At 42.4% G+C, this 26,662-nt stretch overlaps 1 protein-coding gene across 2 annotated transcripts in view; it reads right to left on the minus strand.

The window, feature by feature from the left end:
* Positions 1 to 1,086: 1,086 nt before the first annotated feature.
* SFMBT1 (Scm like with four mbt domains 1) overlaps positions 1,087 to 26,662 on the minus strand; it is a 126,652-nt gene continuing 101,076 nt past the window's right edge. For both annotated transcript variants that reach the window (XM_075005748.1, XM_075005747.1), the window contains exons 15-22: positions 24,385 to 24,449; positions 19,807 to 19,946; positions 13,325 to 13,434; positions 11,327 to 11,502; positions 9,533 to 9,711; positions 8,960 to 9,184; positions 7,506 to 7,634; positions 1,087 to 6,507 (exon numbers count right to left, since the gene is read on the minus strand). In XM_075005748.1, the coding sequence (XP_074861849.1) occupies positions 6,370 to 6,507; positions 7,506 to 7,634; positions 8,960 to 9,184; positions 9,533 to 9,711; positions 11,327 to 11,502; positions 13,325 to 13,434; positions 19,807 to 19,946; positions 24,385 to 24,449 (1,162 nt within the window). In that variant the 3' untranslated portion in view covers positions 1,087 to 6,369. The remainder of the gene's footprint in view (positions 6,508 to 7,505; positions 7,635 to 8,959; positions 9,185 to 9,532; positions 9,712 to 11,326; positions 11,503 to 13,324; positions 13,435 to 19,806; positions 19,947 to 24,384; positions 24,450 to 26,662) is intronic.

Below are 26,662 nucleotides of genomic sequence, written 5' to 3' on the forward strand. Positions count from 1 at the left end.
TTAGGATTTACAGAGGCCAAGTATCTCAGGTACCTAGTAGGAAAAGGACTGGTGCGGCCCCAGAGAAATAAATTAGAAACCATCAAGCAACGGCCCCGGCCACAACAGAAGAAGCAGGTCCTAGTGTTCCTAGGGATTGTGGGGTATTATAGAAGATTCATTCCACATTCCGCCACCTGAGCTAGCCTCCTAATTGACCTGGTGAAAGCTCAAGGCCCTGATCCTGTAAAATGGTCAGAGGACGCGGAACAAGCATTCATGGACCTAAGGACAGCCCTTTGCAACAACCCAGTCCTAATAACTCCAAACTTTTCAAAAGAATTCATGTTACAAACTGATACATCAGAGGTGGGGCTAAAGGCAGTCCTGTCCCAAATAGTGGAGGGAGAGGAGCACCCAATAGCCTACCTCATCAGAAAGCTGCACCTGAAGGAGCGTAAGAATGTGGTGGTTGAACAGGAGTTCTTTGCTGTGAACTGGGCCGTGGAGGCACTATGTTATTGCCTACTTGGACATTGCTTCACCCCGGTGACAGACCATGCCTCAATCCAATGGATGCAGCATAATGAAAAAATGCCAGAATGACCTAGTGGTTTGTCTCCCTTCAACCATTTTAGTTTCCAGTACAACATCGGGTGGGAAGCCACCAAGGCAACACTGACCCAAATGCGCTGCTGCAAGTCCCAAGTGGTTTTAATCATACCTTAACATCGCTTTTGTGCTGTTAAGGAAAGCCATGAAGCACATAGACCAGAGGACTCCTAAGGTTTTATTTTCAGCTCCACCTCTCACTTACTGCCTTATATATAAAAGCCACCACCCTTCTCTGCCACTATTTTTCCAGCTTACAGAAGACAAAAACTGTCCTCCCAAAGTAAGAAAGCTTGGGATAAAAACAGGACTAAGGATTTGATGGGGCTGCACAACCTAAGAAACTACTAGCAGAAGAATTGTGTGACTTGGTTAACTGATGTAAAGTACTCTGCATTTAACTTTCACATGAAGTTCTCAAAATATTATACATTTTTTCCCTGATCTCAAGAGATGGAAATGATAAACACACACACACAAACCTGTGATGGGGTTTTTATGGGGTTTTAATTTTCTTACAACCACTTAAAACTGTCATAATATACCACAAACTTATTTACATTATTATTTACAGAAAAAACAAGCAAAATATTCATCCAAAATATTTTTAAAAACCTTTTGATTAAATTGCTATACCTATCAAAAATGATGGTACTTGATAGGCATATTTTCTTGTGCATATTTCTCTTCCATTTCATATTTCACTCTCAATGCATATATTATATAAAAACAAGAAAAAAAACAAGCAGGATGGACAACACAATAGGCATTTAAATTGGGTTTGTTGTTGTTGGTTTGTTCAAGAACAAGCAGCTAATTTAAAAAGGCAAAAAACAGGAAAAGTGCATCAATTCCAATGAGTTAGTATAAGACTGAGGCCTATGCATGGTGCTAACAATAGCCCGGGGGAGTATCCCAGCAGATCTCTGATTGTCTACAAAGACTTCAACAGAAATAAAAGCAAAACAAAAAGAACAGCCAGGAAAACATGAGACCTCAAGAGAAACATTAAGTATCTTCTCATGAGGCTTCTTGGAAACCAGAGCTAGAGTTTCTAGAAGGTGCAGGTATTCATTTTTGCCTAGACTTCACAAACTCATGTATTCATTCACCCTATTTAACCGAGAGCTCCAGCCTCACCAATAAAGCCAAATCAGTTGTTTTCCTCGTGCACAGTAATGCTAGACACTTCCACATGTTCACGACTTATGGGACAGCAGAGCCCATCACAGGTGTCAGCCTGACTGTGTTAAGTCACTTGGATTCTCTGCTTCTGCAGTCTGTCAAGAGTGGGATCCACTAACTTCCATGGTGTAGGGTTCAGCTTCTCACCACTGGCACCAGACTAAACAGAGTAAATTTGTCTTCTGATCCAACAAGTCCATCTGCTGCGTGTTATGCTGTAGCAAAATGACAGATCCAACTTATGGGGAGCTTGAATCCAGCATGGAAGTCCTACCAATCTTTTATTACTTTTTTGCTGGCCAGTTTTCAAGTAGCAAATAAAAAAAGACAAATTACAGTAAAGATGCTCAAACTGTAGTTAGTGTATCCAAGACCCACTCTAACTTTTCACCCATAAGGCTGCCTTCAACAACAAGGCTATTTGTGTGATCTGGGGAAAGTTAGGCAACACACTAAAATGTGACTCAGCACATCATTTGAAATGGTGTTTTCAACCAACGTTGGCAAAGTCTTTAGACACATCCAGTTATGTTGGCTCAGACCCTCAAAAGGTATTTAGCCTCCCAACTTCCACTGACTTACATGGAAGTTAGGTGCCTAAATATTGTTTACGATCTGGGCCTTTGTGCTTTGTGAATGCATTCTAAACTCACAATAGGCAGTAACCAGTTCCACATTTGGTTAGGAAGGACCTACATGTAGTACCGTATCATGCTTTTGGCTTCAAGATGAGGTAACCTCATCTAAAAATTTTTCTTTTGCCTCGATACTTGCCTTGCTCCTTTGCCCAGAGGGGCAGATTTGCAAAGGCCTCTATTTCTTATCGATTCTTAAACTGCAGAATTTGACGGATTTGGCTGCCCTCAAGATCTCATAAGTCAATCAAGCCTCTTGCCAGTAACGTAACAAAATCTTTGTATACCATGTAGAAAAATGGAGTGCTAAGTCCTGCAAATGATAAATATATTTATATTGCTTAGAACTTGGCAACTTAAGAGTCTTCTCTTCTACATATCATTAGAATTAGGAATAAGAAATCTACCGTCAAAATCCATCAGAACAGAACTCTTAGTGTTTGTGATGTATCAAATCTATAAGGGTCTAGTGAGCTCCTTGGCATTCTTTACTATCCTCAAATACAAATGGCTCTCTCTCTTGGTCCCTAGACAGTGACTCATCTTTTTCTAATGCTAGAAAAAATTGAGAGTAACTTTAGATCAGTGTGACCAGTCCTGTACCTCTCCCCTTTTGAAAGCCTCTTTCCCTTCATCTCTGTGCCTGTTGGGATGAGTAGGCTAAAAGCTGCTCCTGAACCTGATAGTAACTGGGACATGGTAACTTGACATCCAAGGGCTGTTACAGATGCACGTTTTTAGAGACCAAACAACTCTCTCCTATGGGCTCATTTTCAGGGAGTACAGCACTCCACTCTGCTAACGAGGTCTGCTTGTCCAACATGGTTAAATGCTGCACAGGAAGTACATGATATGAAGGCATCCCCAGTTTACTAAAGCTATAATGTACTAAACTCAGACTGTACAACACAGTCACTCAAGTTTATATCATTAAAAGGTGAGGGAGGCAGGAAAAGTAAATCCTGTGCTCCTCAGCTGGTCGCCCATGGAAGATCATCCTTTATCCTCTGTCTGTACAGTAAGTGGTACCTAATAAGAAGCTCATTTTCCTGTTTTGAAGATTTCCTAGAGACTTTCAAGACACCATGCAACACTTATGGTGAGTAAATGCAATATAGTCCCTGAAGCTAACGGTATAACTGAGATCACTGCAGCTCCTGTTAATGAAGATATGATTAGCCTGATGCCAAGATTCATCCAACAAGCGACTCAAAGCCATCCAATTCTGCAGAAACAGAGAAACTACAACATGTGAGCTTATTTCAAGTCATGTCAGTGTAAGATCAACAGATATAAGCCAAAATACCTATTTGTATTGTAGATGGAAAAGGATCTTTTAAAATAGTATCAAAAAGACTATCCATAGGCAATCCCCAAATATCCCCTTTAAATCTAGCAATAAAGAGGGAGTGCATTTTTCCCAAGAAATGAAGTGTACAAAAACTACATGAGCAGCATAGAAACATTATACACAATGGAAAATTTCCCTTTTGAAAACTCAAAAGTGGATCCCATTGGGACCAGACTGCCAATGCCTTCTAAAGTGAGGCAGAGAAATCAGCCTATAAAACATGTCCGAGGTCACCTGTAGCTATTTCACTGGCCTCAGTCAGCTGTTTCAGTTTAATTTATAGGGACAAATTAAGTATGAAATTTATACTTTAAAACAACATGCTAGACTCTGTGATAAAAGGTTTGCTAAATCTTGCTTTATAGTTAAATTCTGTTCTTTTCTGACACCTATCTAAACATGACCATTTTTGTTAGCAAGGCAATGCAGCAGTCTTGGCTACAAAACTGTCAAAAGTTTGGAGTCAGCTTTTCCTTCAATTGAATAGAGGGTCTTGGAAACCTAGTTCTGCATGAGCCTTGTCCTGACATGTTCAGTTGGTCAAGTCTCTCAAGGCAAAGTGCCAAAAGTCACTGAAGTCACTCCAGTTCCCCAATAGGGGGCTGGGGGTGGGATAGGTGGGTAAGTGGAAGGAAATCAAGAACCAAAATTTCCATTATGAGATGCATACTGGAAGGGGCTTGGAACATGATTTAAATTTAAAAAAATGTTTTAAACCTCAGAAGCTGTGGATTGAAAACCGCAAGAAAGAAGTACGCCTCTCTTTCCCATCCCCCACTTGGTACTGACTGGTAAACAGTTTGGCTTACATCTAGATTTTCAGTTTAGGGTGGACGAGAAGGATTCTTTGGATTTTAGCACTTCTCTAAGTATTTTTGCCTTGACTAAATTATTCCAAGGGACTTGCAGCAACAGAAACCATCTGCCTATCCAGAGCTGTATACAACAAAAGCTGCTTTACTGCATTCACCTCCCAGGAATGGACACTAGGACAAGGTGAAACTTACAGCTTTCATTTTACAAAGGATTCCCCAAATGAACCCAGAAGGCTTGTGTGGGGCTCTGAGTGCCTCTGGGGTCAGCCCCTTGGCTGCATTACTTCTTGGAAACCACTAAGCGTATCTTGCCTCAACGCCCTCCTCAAACAAACTTCCTTAGCATGCACCAGGCATGCTTTCTGATTTCAGAAACACAGGCAGAGGTTGAATGTGGTATCTGGAAGTCAATGCTCATTTTCAAGTGATCTGAGGTGTGAATGCCAGAAGTATTAAACAGCAAGGTTGGCTCTTCTTTTGTCCACTAAAAATTGTGAAGAGCTGTGCAGAGCTCCACAGGATGGCTATCTGATTCTGTTCAGGCCTAACACACGGTTCACCACTAGTGCAGCTCCACTGGCAGAAGTTAGTGTAGGCAAGGGTTAGTTTTCAATCATGTTTACCAAATGACTTGCTCAGAAGTCAAAAGCTTGAGTCATGTGCCCACTGCAGCTCCACTCTTTCCCTGGTGGAGCAAAACTGATGGTCAATTTTCCTAGTGTCCATGTAGACCTGAGGTCCACATAGGTGGTGTGGGAGTAGGTGAGGGAGAAGAGCAGCATTGAACATGCTGTGTTATGATCCCAGCTGCTTTGCACAGGTAGAAAAAGAACAAGATTCAAGCCACGTTTTTAAGAACAATGCAGTAATTCCATCTGATGACAGGCACCTCCAACAACGGGAGACTGTGTAAAGCAGAATGTTTTCAAACTCCTCCTCAGGGAAACAGGATGCTCCTAGAGTGCCAAATAGATCTCCAGTTTTCAGTCAAAGCTTTGGAAAAACCGAGCTTATTGGAGATCAGAGTTCCATGGTCACAAGCTTGTGCTCTCTCTGAAGAACAGCAGCTTCTGGGCAGCTATCAATGAACTTCTCAAAAGAATTAACCCCTTACCATCTTCAGTAACTATTTGTACTGTGTAGGCAGCAGAGGTAGTTTGAAAAAAAAAAAATCCAAACACGACTATAAAAGAAACAACATAGTCTTGCTATGCTGTACATTCACAACATTTGTCCTGACGATGACCTCCTTTAAATTAAAAACAAACAAACAAAAAAAAAACAAAAATGTGCTGATGTGTAAAGAGCACATCCTAAAGCCAGTGCTGTCTTAAAGCAAATGCTCTCTTTTAGAGAAAAGATGTGGAGTTCTTCTTGAATGATTAGGAAGAGGTAAAAGGGTTTTTCCAGTAGCTGCCTTCTCACATAAACAGCCTCTGGCTCTCCTTTACCTTTTTAAATTCTGCACATCAAGAACTCTTGACAGGTCTGTCTCCTTATAGAAAATGGTTCTGAAACCCTTTAAAAAATTAAAAAAAAAAAGCGATCAACCAAGAAATATTATCTTGTTCCCAAGCTGGCAGCCAGCTGGTAGGGTAGCTGCTAGGTTTGCATTGACAGTTTGCTCCAGATGTCTTCCTTCCCTCAAAGTGCAAAACTGGCTGAACAGATGTTTGTAGGTCACCAGAACTGGAGCCTCAGTTAACCCCATTTGGCTTTCCCTGCCAGAAATAGAGGAGTACATTGCTGCAGTTGTGCTTCCAAAGGTCCACTTCTGTTTGGCCACCCTCAGTTAGCAAAATTGCTGATAAAAAGCAAACTTGACTCTTTCAATGTGATGACAAAGTTTAATGGCTGGCCCAAGCTTCAAGTCCATGCACTCCTGAAGAGTGGGGAGAGTGAGCAGGAGAAGTGCCTGACCATCTATTTCCTGTCAGGAGACAGACAAAACATCGGTAAGGCAGTTGATCATTTATTCCCCCTTCAAATCTTGGCATCCTCAAAGTTTCAGCTCCTCACTCCCTATCCTAAGGAATCTGCTCTTTCACACGTGCTGCTTCATTTAGCTGGAACTCCCCCCTCTCATCACCTACTACAGAAGTGGGCAATAAGCCATACATGGTTTGCCAAAGTTAACATCTGGAGGGCCACCAGCTCTTTAATTACCTGCCAGTCCACAGCTATGGCCACTTGCAGCTCTCGTTGGCTAGGAATGATGATCCATGGCCAACAGGAGGTGCAGGATGAGATGTCCTAGTCCATGCTGCTTCCTGCAGTTTCCATTGGCTTGCAATGGTGATCTGCAGCCAAAGGATAACTCTGGCAAACCACATCCGGCCTGTGGGCCACATACTGCCCACTGCTGTATTAAAGGGTAAAACACAGTTAATGCAGTTTTTGGTATGGCAAAAAAACTTTACATTTCATGTTTCTTACAGCTGACTGTAGAATACAGGCATTCAGTTGTGTTCCATTTCTTGCTATATGATGCATTTGATCTCCAAAACAAATTTGGAACAAAACAAATAGATATGTAGCAGCTAGAACAGATCTCAATGATTCAGCAACCTATTTTGAAAGAATACAGAGCTTATATTGACCCAAATAGTGCTCCCGCGATCCAATGCTTTATAAATATTGTACCATTTATTATAAATAACGTTTGTGAAGAGCTTTGTAAGCCTTGAAGTTTGAATATTGCTGTTTTGATGCATTAACAAAGGAGTCATTAAGAGAAAGAAACTTGCATGGAAGTTTGAGAGGATATTTTTAAAGGGTTTTTTTTTTAATATTGCATCTGTTTTTCAAAAGGTAGATTTTTGCCAGTTTTATTACTTTAGTAATTAAAACTGGCTTCATGTGGTCAATCAATCAGCAGATGCTCAGAATGTAACAGCAGGCTCATGTATTTTAAGAAGTGTTGCATACCTGATCCAGGAAAATTCTGGCTAACGGGGCGCAGTCTGTGGATCTAAGGAACCGCACGACATCGGCCACACTCCATTCCAGAGGGTTACTGTCCAGCTGCAGCTTTTCAGCAACTTCAATCTTTATTTCCTAATCCACCCACCCCACAAAAAACACCAAAATATTATATTTGCCCTGTCAAAAAACATTGCCATATTCAAACAGAAGGCTTCTAAAGTAACTCCAAATTTGAGCGGCAGCCCACTCCAGCAGAATACTAAGAATGAGCAGACAGGAAGTGCTGAGTTCCAAAATCTCAGCTCGGCCAATAGGTTGCCGCACAGCCTTTGGTAGTGGTGGGGGAGGGTGGAACCTCCAGAACTCACTAGTTAACATTTTTAAATTGGGGCAGTATTCCCCTTCCCTTCCAGGCATGTCGTGAGGAGGAGTTAATATTTGTATGCTGCTTTGGGCATGGGAAGTGCTAATGCCCCTCAATTTCATGGTCCCTGCCTGACACCAGGCATGCTGGTGCACAATCTCAGGGCTTTATTTAATTTCTCTCCACTCTGGGATTCCCAGATAGCACCAAGGTCTTAAAACACATTTATTTTGCACAGCCAGGAGAATGCATCTTTCCCATTGAGATGCACAACTCCCCACAGTTATGACCGTAGTGCACTGGAAATCTGGACTTGAATCACATGCAATACACAGGCAAAACCTTAGCTCTAATCTTGATAATATTAGTGCAAAGTAACTTTCCAGATGAATAAGCTGTTAGGAGATGATCTATTGATATAGAGAATGAGGTCACCATTAAGGCTACGTGGAAGGTGAAGGCTGTGCTATGTATTGCTTTTCGGCCTGTATTGGAGATGAAAGTGAAAACTTTTTGGAATGTTATGGATAGCATTTTAAGCAATATGACATTGGCACATTGGGCCATCTTATTTTCTTGCTTCTAAGGCTCTGGCCGGTCCTAATACAATCAAATTAAGTTTGTTATTTTAAAACTTTAATAATTAAGGATTCAGTGCAGACTTCAGTTCTGAAGAAGCAGTTTATTGCATTCAGTACAGCAGCAGCAGCTTGTCAAGAGTGATTTTTATTATCAATACCAAAACTCATACAATATTGATAATAAATTTCAAAGCTCTTTTGGCCTGGCCTGAGTGGGCAGATGAGCTTAGTCAGCTCATCACAGCTGCTATCAATCTCCTGCAGGAGGCAGCATTTGCCCTTTCAACCCTTCTTGCAATTCAAGGAATGTCACCTTTGCATTGAGTACAGGGAAGACTGGACAAAGAGTGTTCCAGGTATACTTTTGAAACGAAAGGCAACTTTTTATCAGGATGATATGTGAAATTCAGGGCTTACTGCCAAATGGAGGGAAGTTCTGAATTAACAGTACCTCCCTCCCACTATGGGGAAGCCCCTAAACCACTGAGATACTTTATATTCATAGGAGGTACCTTTGGTGAAGGAGGTTTATTTTCATCATCAGAGAAGGAAAAGGTTCGGAGTTTCCTCTTCTGCTTATCTTGATCCTGAGCCAGGCAGCTGGACAATTCACTCTGCGTGGGAGAGGAGGAACGCGATTTCTTCTCTGACACTTCTGACTCTTCAAGCTGTTCTGAAGTGCTGTCCTCAGTCATAGATTCGTCATCCATGTCATCCTCTTCCTCTCCACCACTGCCCTGAAAGAGAAGCAAAATAACACATTCTGAATGGAAAATATAATACATGAAAGTGCTATGATGGTCTCTGATGTTCACATTCATAGTTCCATGCAATATTGTTGGAACAATGTCGGTGTTCTAGGATTTTAGACAGAGAGAAGGTCATGAGGTAATATCTTTCACAGGACCAACCTCTACCAAGGAGACAAGATTTTGAAAGATACTGCCCTCACTCACCTTGTCTCTATGATCTGGCTTCACACGATCTAAAGGAACTGGTAGCTAGGTGTGCATAACGTTCTGTTCCAGCACCAAGGCAGTCTACAGACATGCATTGTACTGAGTAAGTCTCTTGTAGCTGCATACCTGGGGAGAGCCAACTGGAGAGTTTTCCACAGAGGTGGAAGAACGTTTTTTTTTATGGACAAAGAATTGTTTTCGCCTCTTCCTCCTCTTGCTAGATTTCTTCAGGCCTGCATCCAGGTTACTATGACCCCCTGGTGGTCGGCCGATCCTTTTGTTTTTCCTCTTCCCATAATAGTGTGCTACATGGACCAAAGCAAAGGATGTTTGCATCACATGCATTGTATTGCATTGGAACTTCAGCACCATTTGTTATCATTTATCAGTCCTTCGGAATGCAGAATCATTAACAGAAACTTTCCAACAGAAATACTAACTATGGAGAACATCAATGTGAAGGGATTTATTTTTTCCTTCAATAGATCAAGTACACAATTTTTAATAATATTCAGTCAACAAGGAGAGTATATATCTTTTATTTTTGAGAAAGGCCTCAAATGAACAGTTTTTGGTGCAAATAACATCATCAGTAATGGAGTGGCATTTAGTACTGGGGTGCTGCAGAATTTGGCATAGCCTGTAGAGATCTACTGAAGGATACATGATCTAGTCTTACTGTAGGCAGGAGTTTAAATTAGTAAGATCTTATTGAGGCAGCCTGTGCTAAAGCAGAGAGGCAGGAGTGATAAAGACCATAACTTTTGAGGGAAATATCCTAGAATCTTCCTATATAGGATTTTTTTGTCCTAGAAATCATCAACAGGAATTAATAAATATTAGGCATAACATATGACCAGAACTTAATTGCTCAAATAGGTTGCAGCTCACTGTTAGGTAAGCATTGGTTTGACTCACGAATGGGTCTCTAGCTCTAGATTATAAACACTTAGGCTGCTCATCAGTGGAAATTAAGTGACATAAAATCTACAACATACTTTGAAATCCTTCCAGATTGCAGACATTTTTTAAATTGGGGTGGGCAGGATCTGGCCTGCCCCACCAGCACACTTCAGCTGGAAGGCGCCTCAGGGCTCAGAGCAGAAGGCTGCACCATGTGCTTTGCTGTGCAGATGGAAGGGGAAGCTTTGTGTGCTGCCCTGCTCCCCAGCACAATCTTTCAGTTCCCACTGGCTGGTTCCCATTGTCTGCCTCCTCTGCCTTCACAATCCCTCAGCTCCCACTGGCTGGTGGGAGCAGCCAATGAAAACTAGTCAACAGGAGCAGCCAGTGGGAGCTGAGAGATTATGCTGGGGGCAGGAGCAACACACGAAGCCTCCCTTTCCACCCGCAAGGTGCAGAAAGCTTCATGGAGCAACTCTAAGTGCTGGGGCTGGTCAGGATCCAGGGAATCACTGAGATGTTGGCCAGGAGACACCTAGTTAAGTGCCACCTTGCCGGAGTCTGCCTCTGGTACCCCAGCCCCTCCCATACCCCAACTCCCTGCCCTAGGTTACCACCCCGGCTTGCCCCAGGTCACCATGCAAAACTTCTGCAACCTTTCTTCCCTAGGTCACAACTCCTCCCAAAAATTGCACTCCCTCCCCTACACCAGTCCTCCAGGACAGAATCTTCTCTTGTACCCATATCCCATCCCTGACCCCGCACCCCAATCTCTTGCCCCAGGTTACACTTCCCTCTTTCAACCAAACTCTCTCTCTCAGACCCCATTTTTCCTACCCCAAGCTCCCTTCTGCACCCAACCTCCGTCCCAGATCCTGTACCCCACTTCCAGAAAAAAGTGAGGCCCTTAACTACTTACCAAAAATCTTGGAGTCCTCCCTCCCCCCTAAAGATTATTGCCCACCCCTAATCTAAATGAAGATCCTTACACCGGCAAAACATCTGGTGTCTACTCACTGTATTTAGTCTTTGTCAGGACAGAGCAGTTTTCTGAACACTTATCTAACACCATCTGCGGGCCAAAGAGATTTGGACAGCACTCCAGTTTGATGCAGGTTGTCCTGCAGAAATCTGCCACCCGATCTGCCGTTCTCACAACCTCCACGGTGGCACGGTAACTTTTCCCTTTGTACCTGCCATTGGGAGAATATCATCACCATCTAGCTATACTGTAACTCACCGGAGCTAGATTACATTGTCAACACCAGAAATGACACACTCAATAAAAGTTTAAAGCAAGCTTGTGAAGGGCTTTGGACCAACAAAGTCCTCCCTTTAGCAACATAAAACGTGAATAAATATTAACAAGCTGGCACAGCACGGGCTGTTGCTGTTCCACATCTGTGCATGCTGCACTCACAGTAGGCTTCCAATAGGTTTTTATGGTCATGGAGCATAAAGCCATCTAATCTAAGGCGGCACTGCAAAAATTGCCAATTCACGTCCATTGGCATGTAGACATCCGCTTGCTAGGATCTGGACTGACTGCACCAGCTGACTGCAGAGGCCACTGAACAGCTCTGAAATGGATAACTTACAGCCTCTACCAAACGCAGGTACATTTGGCAGTTATCTGGATATGGAAAGCTATTTATCACATTACCAATCCCTTATACTACCTATCACTGTTCCTCAACCTATCTGGCAATTTAACAGGGAATGAAAGGGAAAGTAACACCGTCACGCTGTGTGCCAAAATGGCAGCTTCTCTTTTGATTCAAGACAATACACTTGTGTTTTTCCTGGTACAAATGGGGGATGAAGAAAGGGCATCTTTTCTTTGTCCATTAATCTTGTAGGACACAAAGATTTTGCATGGAGGAACTCCATGTTGTAGGATGTTCTATCAAGTTGAGTTGAGCATCATTTCCCAGCTTTGCTTTTTTCATACATCCAGTCATGCGTGTTAATGTCTACGGGGGATAACTCACACCACAGCTGTTCTACTTAGACTTGTATACTAGCCCTAACTTCTGAAACATGGAGAAAAACCAGGTAGCCTGCCCACCCATTGCTGATCTCAGTCTTACGGGATGAATATATTTAATAATTGGAATAAGCCACTCAAAACTGACCTTGCCTTTGTCACACTATTTTATTTACAAAATTTTTTCCAGGGACTCATCATTACATTTGAGTGCACAGAACTATTGTAAGACAGGTAAGGTAAGCATGTCCATTTTATAGACAGTGCATGGTGGCAGTGAAAGAGCAAGTGACTTTCTTAAGGTCACACAGCAAGACTGAGGTGGAGCTGCACACAGAATCCTCGTCTCCTGGTTGGGTAAAAGTCCAGCACCTCAACTATGGGATCATTCTTCTCTCTTGCGTAGTTAACCAGGTGGCTCAAAAATACTGGGTTTAAAGATTCTATTATGTTTAGCATGATCACAGTATTCTTTCACTGCAATTCCTAGTCCTAGCCTCACACTGGTTTCACAGACCACTAAGGCCCATCACAAGCACTAGGCAGCATATTCACATCAAAAATATAAAAAGAATTTCCCTAACCCAGCTGTACTAAGCACGAGTCAGGCACTGGGAAAACAGGCTAATATTTAAAGGGAATGCTTTTCCCACTATGGAAATTGGCTGAAGGGGCTGACTCCTTCAAAGCAGAAACATCGCAACTATCTTCAATCAAATTACATATCTTTTACACTTTTGCTGCTGATCTACCAATGCATATGCCATGTTGGACTAGTTATTCCAGTAATACTGCACAGATATAAAAGTAGTATCACAGCACACCTATTACGATAAGCTAACAGCATGCTAAGTGCTGGGTGTTCCTGAAACATTTTGTGTGAATTGGAGGGTTACATTTAGCAGTGTCACTATTTGTGCTAAATAAACCACATGTAATTTTCCTAAAAGGCAAATGGATAAAAATGTGATGTGTAGAAGCTATTACTGCTCAGATCAGTAATACAGGATTTTGGGATAGGAATTTACTTTGCTTTCAGGGTCTCTCCATGCCCATGCCATGCAGTATCCTCATCCAGCTGGAGCTCTCGAAGGACGCGGCTAGGTTTGTAGGCTGCGTTGATCAGTAAAGTGAGAACCTAGACATAGAAATGAAAAAAGGAGGAAAAACCCATTGGGTTATTTATATGGCAAATCTCTTTTAGAGTGCTTGGTGGGTGGACTGGCAGATGAATTCTATTTATCTCAATTAGCCAGCATCAAACCACTGCTATCTGACAGTCAAAAACTCAGAGTGGGTTTTCAGGGAGAGGGAAAAAAATTGTGTGCATGATGTATAGTCTTGCCAAGAGGCCAGCATTTGATTGCCAAAAGATTACAGAGTTCAACAGTTCCCAGAAATTTTTTGTCCTTCACTGGCTTAATCTTAGTATTCAACTTAATTCAAGGCTACACATGTGAGGCTTAGGCAGTCCTGGGTACTGCCAGTGAGGTTTTGCGGCCTGTGCATGCCCCTCAATTCCTAAGATTTTTCTGTTAATCGTGTTTATTATGGTAGTTCTTAAGGAGACAACCAAGAAAAGCCCCATTTTGCTGGGCATCATATGAAGAATAGTAGATGGCCACCTCCCAAAGAGCTTGGGATCTAAACAGGTAAGAGACAGCAGGTGGGAAAGAGGGTATAATTCTGGGTTTCACCCAAAGGCTTGGTCCTGTGTACTCCATGATTTCTTGTCTGTGAAATCAGCCATATTTTACAGAACTGGGTTCTAGAATCTGAGGTTTCATATAAAAAGAAGAGTTTCTAAGTCTTTGTTGAGGTGGGGTTTAAAATCACACTGGCATTCAACCATTTTAGCACTCATCTTTTTCAACAGAAACATGTAGAAGGGAGGCTTATCCCTACAGTCCCAAAACTACCTCCAAACACATTCCCAGGTGTCAAAGGCCTCAATTTGTCAAGTCTCCAGCATCAGCTTTCATAAGGCAATTATATGCAGGAGATCAAAACTGAAATATATCCAAAATCAAAAATGAGGGGCAACATAAAATATATTGAGCCCATCAATTAGGGCTGTTGTAGTTCAGGCAAATGCCTGATCACTTTATACTATTACAAATTTTTGCACTGTAAAAGTGATATATAAAATAAATTGAATTTGCAATTCACCTCAGCTACTGTAGTATAATCTCTTTATCATGAAAGTAATTAGAAATGTAGAAGTTTTATTACATAATTGGACTGAAACAATGTAAAAATGTAGAGGTTACATGTCCACTCAGTCCTACTTCTTCAGACAATCATGAAGGCAAACAACGTAGTTTACATTTATGAGAGATAATGGTGCCTGCTTATTTACAATATCACCTGAAAGTGAACAAGCATTGACCCGAAGAAGTGGGTCTGTCCCTCGAAAGCTAATCACCGAATAAATCATTTTGTTAGTCTTTAAAGTGCTACATTTCTTCTGCTTTGGTTTGTTGGAGCACAGACTAACACAGCTACCTCTGTGTTACTATTCAGGCACTTCATGGCATTTTTTTAGCCGGCATTGAAGCACCAGATACACTAAACATTTGTATGGCCCTTCATACTTGGTCACCACTCCAGAGGACATGCTTCCACGCTGATGATGCTTGTTAAAAATAATCCATCAATTAAATTTGTGACTGTACTCTTTGGGGTAGAGCTACAGTAGAACCCCGAGATAAAGGCACTCAAGTTGCACATACCTTGGTTTAAACAGCAACGAAGGGTCCTGTGGCACCTTATAGGCTAACAGAAAAGTTTTGAGCATGAGCTTTCGTGAGCACAGACTCACTTCATCAGATGCTGGTCATGGAAATCTGCAGGGCCAGGTATAAATAAGCCAGAGCAAGGGTGGGGATAACAAGGTTAGCTCAGTCAGCAAGGGTGAGGCTTACTACCAGCAGCTGATCTGGAGGTGTGAACACCAAGGGAGGGGAAGCTGCTTTTGTATTTAGCCAGCCATTCACAGTCCTTGTTTAAGCCTGAGCTGAGGGTATGGAATTTGCAGATGAATTGTAGCTCAGCAATTTCTCTTTGGAGTCTGGTCCTGAAATTTCTTTGCTGTAGGATAGCTACTTTTAAGTCTGCTACTGTGTGGCCCGGGAGATTGAAGCGCTCTCATACGGGTTTTTGTATATTGCCATTTCTGATATCTGATTTGTGTGCGTTTATTCTTTTACGTAAAGACTGTCCAGTTTGTCCGATGTAAATAGCAGAGGGGCACTGCTGGCACATGATGGCATAAATTATATTGGTAGATGTGCAGCTGAATGAACCCACGATGATGTGGCTGATCTGGTTAGGTCCTGTAATGGTATTGCTGGTGTAGATATGTGGGCAGAGCTGGCAATGAGGTTTGTTGCATGGATGGGTCCCTGAGTTAGAGTGATTGTGGTGCGGTGTATAGCTGCTGGTTAGGATTTGCTTCAGGTTGACAGGTTGTCTGTGGGCAAGGACTGGTCTGTCTCCCAAGGCCTGGGAAAGTGGGGGATCATTGTCCAGGATGGGTTGTAAATCCCTGATGACGCGCTGTAGAGGTTTTAGTGAAGGTGCCACAGGACCCTTTGTTGCTGTTACAGATCCAGACTAACACAGCTGCCCCTCCAATACTTGGTTTAACGTGACTCAGGGTGGTGGGGAGCTGGCACCAGGCTGCAGCTCCCTGCCGCTCACAGGAGTGGGGCACAGACCAGAGGTGCAGCACTGGTCAGCTTCCTGTCTCCTGTGAGCGAGGGTAGGGGGGCAGCCCAGAGCCAGGCCCCAGCTCCCCTCCACTTGTGAGCAGGGAAACTGACCAGCGCTGAAGTGCTGGTCAGTTTCCTGGTTTTCCCCAAATAACATGAAATTTGACTTATGTGGAGTAGTGCAAGAACGCAACCTTCACGTAAGTCGGGGGTCTACTGTATGCATCTCTTGTTCTGTTTTACCCACATTGTGCCGTACATTTATTGTCACAGCCATCTCCGATGATGACCCAGCACAAGTTATTCATTTTAAGACCATTTTCACTGCAGATCTGATAAAATGCAAAGAAGGTATCAATGGGTGAGCCGTAAAAATAGTACAACACTCCAACCACGGTTAAGAATCTGCAGTGCTGTCCAAAATCCGAGAGGAAAGCGGTGAGGAACATGCTTTCAGAAGTCTTAAAAGAGCAATGCTGATATGGAAGCTAGAGAACCTGAAAAATCCACCTTCCATTGACGGCACCTGACTTATGAGGATGCAAATGAACATGCATCGATCCTCTCTGCTTTGGACTGTTATGAAGCAAAAGCAGTCATCACCATGGACTTTCATCTGCAGGAATGGTTGTGAAGCACGAAGGGACATATGCATCTTTAGCACATCTGGCAAGTAACTATCTTGTCATGCTGGCTACAATAATGCCATGCCAATGCCTGTTCTCTGATGTTGTAGAGAAGCAGCAGAAAGCATTACCTCCTGCTAATCTAAACAAACTTGTTTGTCCGAGCGACTGGGTGAACAAGAAGCAGGACTGAGAATTTGTAGGCTCTAAAATTTTGTGTTGTTATCTTTGAAAATCCAGCCAGCAATTTGTAGAATTCATTTTAAAGTTAAATAAGCAGTACAACAATAGCTTTTGTGTTCATTCATAAGACAATCACCTGTAGCTGCTACTGACTTTGAGAGGACTTGAAAGTATTCATCAGCACTTCTGGAAGTCAGGACTTTTTTTACATTAAATGAAGCTGCCACAGAATTTCCAGTTTGCCTGATTGGGGATACTGCAGCACCCCAAAGTCTGGCTATACAGATTAAGCCCAGCGTGCTGTGGCATGCTCTGAGCTCTGCTCAAAAGGACTGGTCCATAGCAAAGCAAATTAAATAGTTCAATTCACCCTCTACAAAATGAAACACCCGAGTCAACAGAACATATACTCCTATGTGGGAAGACCTGTCAATGTGTTCATTTTAACACGCCAAGAGACAAAACAAGGCTCATCACACCTAGAAAGGGAGCAAAAGCATCCCCACGAAGAATCTTGTGTAGATGTAAGTGTCTCTCCACCAGAGAACAATTTCTCTCATCAATGGGTACATGAAAACATATACAAAATATGATGATAGTTTACATGTGACCAAAGCTTCCCTCCTCCCTGAGGCTGTTTCTATAATCTGGGGAACTCTTACAGGAATACAGATTTGTTGTGCTTGATAAAGCCACCAGTTCATCCAACATAGCATCCTGCTTTGGGCAGTTTCTCATGCGGTATGCTTTAGAGGAAAGTGACTCCCGTGCTCCCATAATGCTGCCAGGCCAACTGTACACCTAAGTGACAATGAATTACTTCCCAAACCCTTTGGCAGTCATCCTACATCCAAAGCACAATCGAGGCCTGATCAACGCAGAGTTGAGCAGAAGAATTTTCAGTTTACTTGACATGAAAATAAGAAATGCAGTAACAACAAAATGATTACAAGTTTGGCTGTGTTCCTGCTAAGGCGTGCGCCTGTATAGCCACACAGGAGGCCATTAAGGGCCATACACCAACTGCGTAGGCATGCACACAGGTAAACATGGAGGATGTGTAGGGTGGGTGGAGGCAGTGGGATGAGATGGGAGGTGATAAAAGGGGTTTGGGAGAGCTTCAGCCATGCAGGGCTATGGGGCGGAGATGCTTCTCCCCTGGCCCTGCCCCAATTCTGTGGAAGTTTCTCCTTAGTTCTGCCATTGAGCATCTGTGTGGCCTTGGGAAGTTAAGTTAAATTCCCTCACCACACACTGTGCCTCGGTTTCCTCATCTTCCAGATGGGTATAATGATAGTGATCTTCCTCTATAAACCATTGACATTTATAAGAGAAAAGCACCAAATACTGATGGCTTTTAGACTTGTCTTACAAGGAGATTACCCAAACTAGCATTAATAGAAATGTTAGGATTGTTTTTGTCTCATTTCCAATGAGCTATGAGGGAAGACTGAAAGAACTGGACTTGTTTAGTTTAGAAAAGAGACAGCCAAGAGAGGCTGTGATAGCAATTTTTGAGTACTGAAAAGAGCATTACGAGGAGGAGGGAGAAAAAAATTGTTTTCTTTGGCCTCTGAGGATAGGGCAAGGAACAACAGTCTTAAACTGCAGCAGCGGAAGTTTAGGTTGGACATTAAGAAATACTTTCCAACTGTCAGGATGGTTAGACACTGGAATAAATTGCCTAAGGAGGTTACAGAATCTCCATCACTAGAGATATTTAAGACCAGGCTAGACAAACATCTATTGAGGATGGTCTAGACAGTGCTTGGCCCTGCCGTGAGGGCAGGGGACTGGACTCAATGACCTTTCGAGGTCCCTTCCAGTTCTAGTGTTCTATGATTCTATGACAATAATTCTCTGTTGCGTATCTGAACTTCCCCAGAGTCTGCAAAGCTTTTTGTGGACAGAAGAAAACATAGTTTATATAGGGATCTGATCCCACAAAGTATCACCCATACAACTGCTACTCACATGAGTGGTCTCATGGAAAGAAGTGGGAAAACATCATGCCAAGTGTAAGTCTGCCTGAGCCTACATGTTTATAAAGTGCTGAGTAAATTTACAGAGCTGTGTGTTTTTCACTGTAGTAACAGAGACATTGGAACATTATGTGTGTGCATGAGAATGAGAACTTGACTGTGCTATTTTTTATATTTACACTTGGATAACTAAACATGGAAGGTCGAACAGGCTACAGAACTTTTTTTTTAAGTGTTTTGTACTGTTAATATAGAGGATGCTAATAAGGGGCACTGGAATGTTTTTTAAAACTACATGGGGCCTTAGTGTTCTGAATTTAAAAGAATCATTTACTTTGCTTTCTAATATTGAATTGTTATATTTACATTCAGAGGAGACCTTTACAGATGAAGCCCTGTCTGAACATGAAATATTACATGCATTTTGTGTAAGAGGAAAAAGTCTTCCTATCCAAAATTCCCCTTCTCTTTCCTAACTACTACTTAAGTGTTCTGTGCGGTTGGCCTAACTGACTTTCCTCCTTAGAGATGGCTGCATTTCAGCGGTGCATTTAAATGTATAGTTTGAGAAGCATGTACTGACCCATGTGGAAGGACACCATATGAATGGACAGATACTGCAGATGTCACCTCAGAACAGGACTTTCCCTAAGACCCAGCTAGTTACTAGAGCTCTCGGTGGGATAAGGGCTGCTATGAAAGTACAGGGGAGATGGTGCACATCCGCATATTACCTCCATAATGGTGTTGCACAGAATCACATTCATTCTGCATACAGACGGGGAAAAAAAGATGGAACATTATCCCTGGTAGATCAGAGATATTTTACCACATCTCTAACCACTCAATACCTTATGCTTATTTTTAGACAAGAAACAGAACTTTTGGCTCAACAACAGTAATCATTCCCAAATATTGGACTTATCCATTACCTATCTCTAATTAGAGGCCTTCTGGAGTTTAATATGTAGTACTATGCACAGCCACACATACATAATCCTCTCACCTCCTTAAGGACAAGAACACAGTTCCCAGGTCCCACAGACTGAGGCAGCTCTGCGATTCTCCCTTTGTTAAGGTATGGCCCTGAGAAGCACCGGTGGTTGAAGTAGATCTTTGGGCAGCAGTACTTGCCATTAATTACAACTGAGAAATGAAAAACAGCAGCAAAGATTTAGCTCACATAATGCAATCTATCCAGCCTAGACTGGCCTCTTTATGAATTTAAAGCCACATACATTTTCTGAGTTGATGAATTGTTACGTTTGCAGCTCCAGCACTAACTATAATAGAAGTTACTGAAGTGTATTTCTGATATTGTGCATGCATGCTCATCCATTGACATATTGGCAATATCAAAATGAGTCCAAAACTAAATCCAGCCTCAAGCTTTGCAATTTACCATTAGCCTTAGACAGTACTACACCTCTGCACATTGCCAATTCTAAGATACAAAAAACATTTTTTTTTTTAAAAAGCAAGAGAACGGCTGCCTCTTTTTCCTACAAAGTCAAAACAAAAAGCAGTCAAGTAGCACTTTAAAGACTAGCAAAATAGTTTATTAGGTGAGCTTTCGTGGGAGAGACCCACTTCTTCAGACCATAGCCAGACCAGAACAGACTCAATATTTAAGGCACAGAGAACCAAAAACAGTAAGCGAGGAGGACAAATCAGAAAAAGATAATCAAGGTGAGCAAATCAGAGAGTAGAGGGGTAGGGGGGGGGAAGGTCAAGAATTAGATTGAGCCAAGTATGCAGACGAGCCCCGATAGTGACTCAGAAAGTTCCCATCACAATTTAAACCATGCGTTAACGTGCCAAAATTGAATATAAAAGCCAGCTCGGCTGTTTCCCTTTCCAGAATGGTGCGATAATTCTTCTTCAGTAACACACATACCTTTAGGTCATTGACAGAATACCCCATTCCATTAAAATGTTGACTAACTGGTTTGTTATATGCCATCATGTGCCAACAATGCCCAGATGCTTTGTATATTGGACAGACTTCTAACTCCCTTAGGCCGTGTCTACACTAGCCCCAAACTTCGAAACGGCCATGTAAATGGCCGTTTCGAAGTTTACTAATGAAGCGCTGAAATACATATTCAGTGCCTCATTAGCATGCGGGCAGCCACAGCACTTCGAAATTGACGCGGCCTCGCCGCTGTGTGGCTCGTCCTGATGGGGCTCCTTTTTGAAAGGACCCCTCCTACTTCGAAGTCCCCTTATTCCTGTGAGCAGATGGGAATAAGGGGACTTCGAAGCAGGCGGGGTGCTTTCAAAAAGGAGCCCCGTTGGGACGAGCCGCGCGGCGGCAAGCCACGTCAATTTCGAAGTGCCACGGCCACCCGCATGCTAATGAGGCGCTGAATATGTATTTCAGCGCTTCATTAGTAAACTTCGAAACGGCCATTTACATGGCCGTTTCGAAGTTTGGGGCTAGTGTAGACACGGCCTAAGGGAGTTAGAAGTCTGTCCAATATACAAAGCATCTGGGCATTGTTGGCACATGATGGCATATAACAAACCAGTTAGTCAACATTTTAATGGAATGGGGTATTCTGTCAATGATCTAAAGGTATGTGTGTTACTGAAGAAGAATTATCGCACCATTCTGGAAAGGGAAACAGCCGAGCTGGCTTTGATATTCAAATTTGGCACATTAACACATGGTTTAAATCATGATGGGAACCTTCTGAGTCACTATCGGGACTCGTCTGCATACTTGGCTCAATCTAATTCTTGACCTTCCCCCCACACCCCTCCACTCTCTGATTTGCTCACCTTGATTATCTTTTTCTGATTTGTCCTCCTCGCTTACTGTTTTTGGTTCTCTGTGCCTTAAATATTGAGTCTGTTCTGGTCTGGCTATGGTCTGAAGAAGTGGGTCTGTCCCACGAAAGCTCACCTAATAAACTATTTTGCTAGTCTTTAAAGTGCTACTTGACTGCTTTTTGTTTTGATGGCGTATAGACTAGCACGGCTTCCTTTCTGTCACTTTCCTACAAAGTGTTAGTGTTCCGAGGCCCATGACAGAGAATTTACCCTTTCCAAGAGTTATGCAGCACAAATTTCTACTCCTGATAGGAAACACTGGAGCTTACCACCAGTCACTGGTCCTGGCAACAGAAACCTCAGCCCATCATCATCTTGCAGAAATTTAATATTATTCAATGTGGGAAAAGTGGAAGAGGGAGGAGTTGAAAGGGGATGGTCAGTAAATATTTGTGTGGTAAATTTGTTACTTCTACTACATATTTGAGAAAGTTTGATTGTTCTATTTGTCTGACCAAGAACTCCTTCAAGGTAAGAGTTAGAACCATCAAATGCAGTATACTGCTTCCTCTTATTGTAACTTAAAGTAATATAGGGGTTTGGTTGTAAATGGGACATGCCTGCAACGGGATTGCTTCTCATAAAGCTAAACAGAAAAGAGACCAAAACAAGTACACTCCTCCAAACTGACACAAGTGAACAAAATGTTGCGACTGAACCAAGATATCTCAGAAAAATAAGATTAATCTGGAATAGGGTTATTTCTCAATAAACCTTAAAGAAAAAAAAAAAAAAAGAGACGAAATGGGGAATTTTGGAATCTTGCTCTATTTTGATGCAGCTTAATCAATGCTTAAGGCTTGAAAACTAAAAGAAAATGTTATTGGAAACCAAACCGACTATAGCCCTTTTTATTAAAACAGAGCAAATAAGAGTTTATAGGGATGACTAAAATAAATTATGTTTGATGGATTCTCATTTAAAAATGAAAAAATGGAAAAATTTTAAATACCCCTTTTAAAAAGAAATCCAAATAAAAATTAACTTCATAAAACACAGTATTTTGAAAAATACAATCATTCATATAAAACAGGTACACTTTCCTTTTATTTATCCCCCTAATCCCCAACCCCCCAAAAGAGCCAAAAAACAAAAACAACCACAAAAAAAAATAAAAAAGTTAATTAAGCAAGGACCTGAGCAATGCTTGGTAAATCTTCTAGTGAGAAATAAATCAAAACCCACCTATTTAAAGTTTGTCATATGTTTAAAACACTGGATGGCCCAATGAAGGTAGATTGGAGGACATTATACAGGTGAAACGGTCATAAATTTTGACACACCTACACTAGTGAGTAGCTCTGCAACATACGGGCTGTGTCTACACTACTCCTAACAGCAGATGGGAATAAGGGATTTCGAAGTTGCCGGTGTCCTTTCGAACAGGAGCCCCGTCTGGACGAGCTGCGTAGTGGCGAGCCTTGTCAATTTCGAAGTGCCGCGGCTGCCGGCATTCTAATGAGGTGCTGAATATGTACTTCAGCGCTTCATTAGTAAACTTCGAAATGGCCATTTGCATGCAAAGTTTTGGGCTAGCGTAGACAGCCATGGTCAGATTAAATATTACACCCCATGCAAGTCTATAACCTGCACCCATGTTATCTTCTTTTGGGAAGGTATTAGAACAAGCAAGCCATGTACTTCAGTGTACTGAAGAAAATAATACTTGTGATTGACCAGGAGATATTCTTTCTTCAGAGTAAGCCTAATGCTAAAGGAGAAACTACACAATTGGAGGAAAAAAACAATGAAAGTCCTAGCCACCTGCTACCACTGAAGAACCGACTGCACTTCTTGCAAGATTAACGATTCAAGCACCAGCTTTCTGGGTAAGTTTCAAATCCAGTAATTACTGCTCCCTAAATTCCTACTGCAGTGTCAACTGGAGAAGCTGTTTGCCATTTGCAAACCTATACTGTTACACAATAAAGCAAATGAACAATGCAAAAGCAGTTTTTTTTAAAATATTGGCTGAAGTAATACTTGTTTTTAATTTGCACCTCAGTCAATGTCTGTGAAATACCTTGGCACACTTCTGATTTAAGCTGCTATATAGATATATTTATGGGTGTGTAAATATAAAAAATAAAGTAATTTTACTTTAATAGTCAAACACCTATGAAGTCAATGCATGTGGTAGTTCCAGGGTAGATTTGGCGATGTCCATGAGGGACTCTAGAGGTTGTAGGAGATGACTTGTGGATTGTACTAGGGATCTTATAGTGTCTCGTGAAGGGCCTCAAAAAGGAGGCAATCGTCGAGATATGGGAATATGGTGATACCTTCCTGGCTGAGGTGTGCAGCTGCTAGTTTATGCATCTCAATATTACTTTTGCCAGGGGATTCTCAGATAATAAGTTGAGAAGAATTTCCTTCTTACATGCAGCATACGGAGTTTACTGGTATGCATACCACTTAGATTGTTTACAAAACACTTTTCTGTAAGCCATGACTAAATGTTTTGGCTACAGGTGCTCCCAGCACATCCACTGCCAGGAGAAAAGATCAGGTGCTACAGTAACCCAAATTCTAGCATCAAGACAACATGTTCTCATTGTACCATGTGCGGCAGTAATAACAATAATATGCTATTGCCAAGTTCATTCTTTTTTCACCATTTATTATCCCTAGGAAAAGTTTACATTATTGTACTAACTCCATGCTGCTGAAGTTATCCAGCAGCTTGATAATTATGCCATAAACATACAGAATTCTCCTGCCTTTTCAACCCAAAGAATACAATACTTACCTGAGTCAGTGGAGTTCACCTCTGGATTCCTCAGCCTCTCGTGGACTGCCCTCGAAGACAAAATTCTGCCATGGAGAAAGGAGGGTTGGGAAGAGAGCAAGTCTGACATACCAATCTCTCAACTGATAAAAAGCTAGTTCCTCTCTCACTCCTACCTTAGTGTGTCAAGTCTTCAGTTTCAATGTTCTTTACAGTACTTTATTTAACAATTCACTCAGGCTGTTCAAACTACAGGGTCTTGGCACAGAAAGAGCCAATTCTGTTGAACTACCTCAGCACTCTGCCATGGTGTTTTCCCCAGACTTGAAAAACCAGGGTGTTTCAAACAGCTGGTGAAGTCTCAGGAAGGTTATGGCTGGGGAATTCTGTCACTGTACATATGCATAATTAGGGCCCTACCAAAAGCTCATGGTCCATTTTGGTTACAGGATTTTAAAAGTGTTAAAATTTCATGGATTTCAGATGTGTAAATGTGAAATTAGATGGTGGTGTAACTGTGGTGGTACTGACACAAAAAGAAGTTGTGTTGGCAGGGGGGGCGGGGTCGCGGTATTGTTACCTTTATTTCTGCCCAGCTGTCAGCAGTAGCATTGCTTTGAGAGCTCAGTAGCTGGAGAATGGCAGTTGCTGGCCAAGAGTCCAGCTCTGTAGGTGGAGCTATTGCTAGCACCAAGGCAGAAGTAAGTTTCCCTTGGCATGGTATTGCCACTCTTACTTCGGCATTGCCTGGGACCTTAGTCAGCAGCCATCACTCTCTGGCCAGCTCTGAAAGCAGCAGCACAGAAGTAAGAGTGACAGGGATATGGTATTGCCATGCTCACTTCTGCATTGCTGCTAGTGGGGTGCTGCCTTCAGAGCTGGGCACCCAGCCAATGTTACATCCACTGCTCTTCAGCTGCCTTGCTCTGAAGGCAGCATAGAAGTAATGGTGGCAACACCATGACCCTCCTAAAATAACTTTGTGTTCCCCCTGCAACTCCTATTTTTGGTGTCAGGACCCTCAACAATTTGAGAAATGACAGTCTTCCCCATGAAATATGTATAGCATAGGGTAAAAGCACAAAAGAAGCCAGATTTCACAGTCTAACATATTTTGTATGGGTGTAAATTCGGTAGGACTCTATGCATAATTAATAAGCCATGCAGATTCCCCCTCCAACCCCCCATGTAGAACAAAGCTTCTATAAGTTGAAGCTGTCTAATTTGGAACTCTCTTGTCCAGCAACATCCATAATCTGGCATGATTTTATTTAGCCAGGTGCCACTTACCATGGGTGTGGCCAAGTTTCCCATGGTCCCATAAGGTTGGTTTCCAGCCACCATTCCTGGCTCTCAGAGTTCTGGGCTGTTATTTAGCTGTAATCTACCCTTAAATGTCTTTTAAGAGGCCAGTAAGCAGTGGAAGTGTTGATAATGTGCTAGACAATATTGACCTCCTGTGGTCCAGTACCAGTCAGGTTTTGAGGGTGCCAGATGAGAGTTTCAGCCTACAGCAGAATGCTGCTGCAGTTCAGCCTTTTGCCCACCAGACAGTGCTATGCTGATAGATCACAACACAAACTGCTCCCAGCCAGCAAGGGAATAGAAAGAGCCTAGGGCTTTGTTCACTGTCCTTGAAGGGACAAGTTAGGAGATGGGGCTGAAGGGATTCAGATAGCATGGGTTGCTGGGGAGTCAGAATGGGTCTCAAAAGGGCTCGTGGCTGAGGAGAGCCGTGGCAGCAGCTGAATGGGAGTGGAGGCGCAGGGCCGCAGGGCCACAGGGGTAGAGAGAGGAAGCGAGGAAGGTGCAGAGCTGCAGGAGAAAGAGGGATGGCTGAATCGGGGCACAGAGACACACAGTGGCAGGGATGGGGCACAGGCCCACAAAGGAACTGGGGACACAACACATGGAGATGGGGATGGATGCAGGGCTACATGGGATGCGGGGGGAATTGATGTCTGAGTGGGGTGGGAGGGATATTCTGTATTACAGTTTAAATGGACTATTGCGCTGAGTTCAATATTAACATACCTAGGAAAAAACTGATCTGTCAAAAAACGTTGTCTGAATCTTTTTTCTTGTCTGTATTGTTACAATCATACTTGCTGACAGGTATTTTGAAATAAATGACCAGAAATAAATCGAAACTGGTGTAAAAACAGAAAAGCAGTCAAGTAGCTTTAAAGATGAACAAAATAATTTATTAGGTGATATTTCATGGGACAGACCCATTTCTTCAGACCATAGCCATACCAGAACAGACTCAATATTTAAGCCACAGAGAACCACAAATAGT

This window comes from Carettochelys insculpta, chromosome 11 (genome assembly GCF_033958435.1).
Source record: "Carettochelys insculpta isolate YL-2023 chromosome 11, ASM3395843v1, whole genome shotgun sequence".
NCBI lineage: Eukaryota > Metazoa > Chordata > Testudines > Carettochelyidae > Carettochelys > Carettochelys insculpta.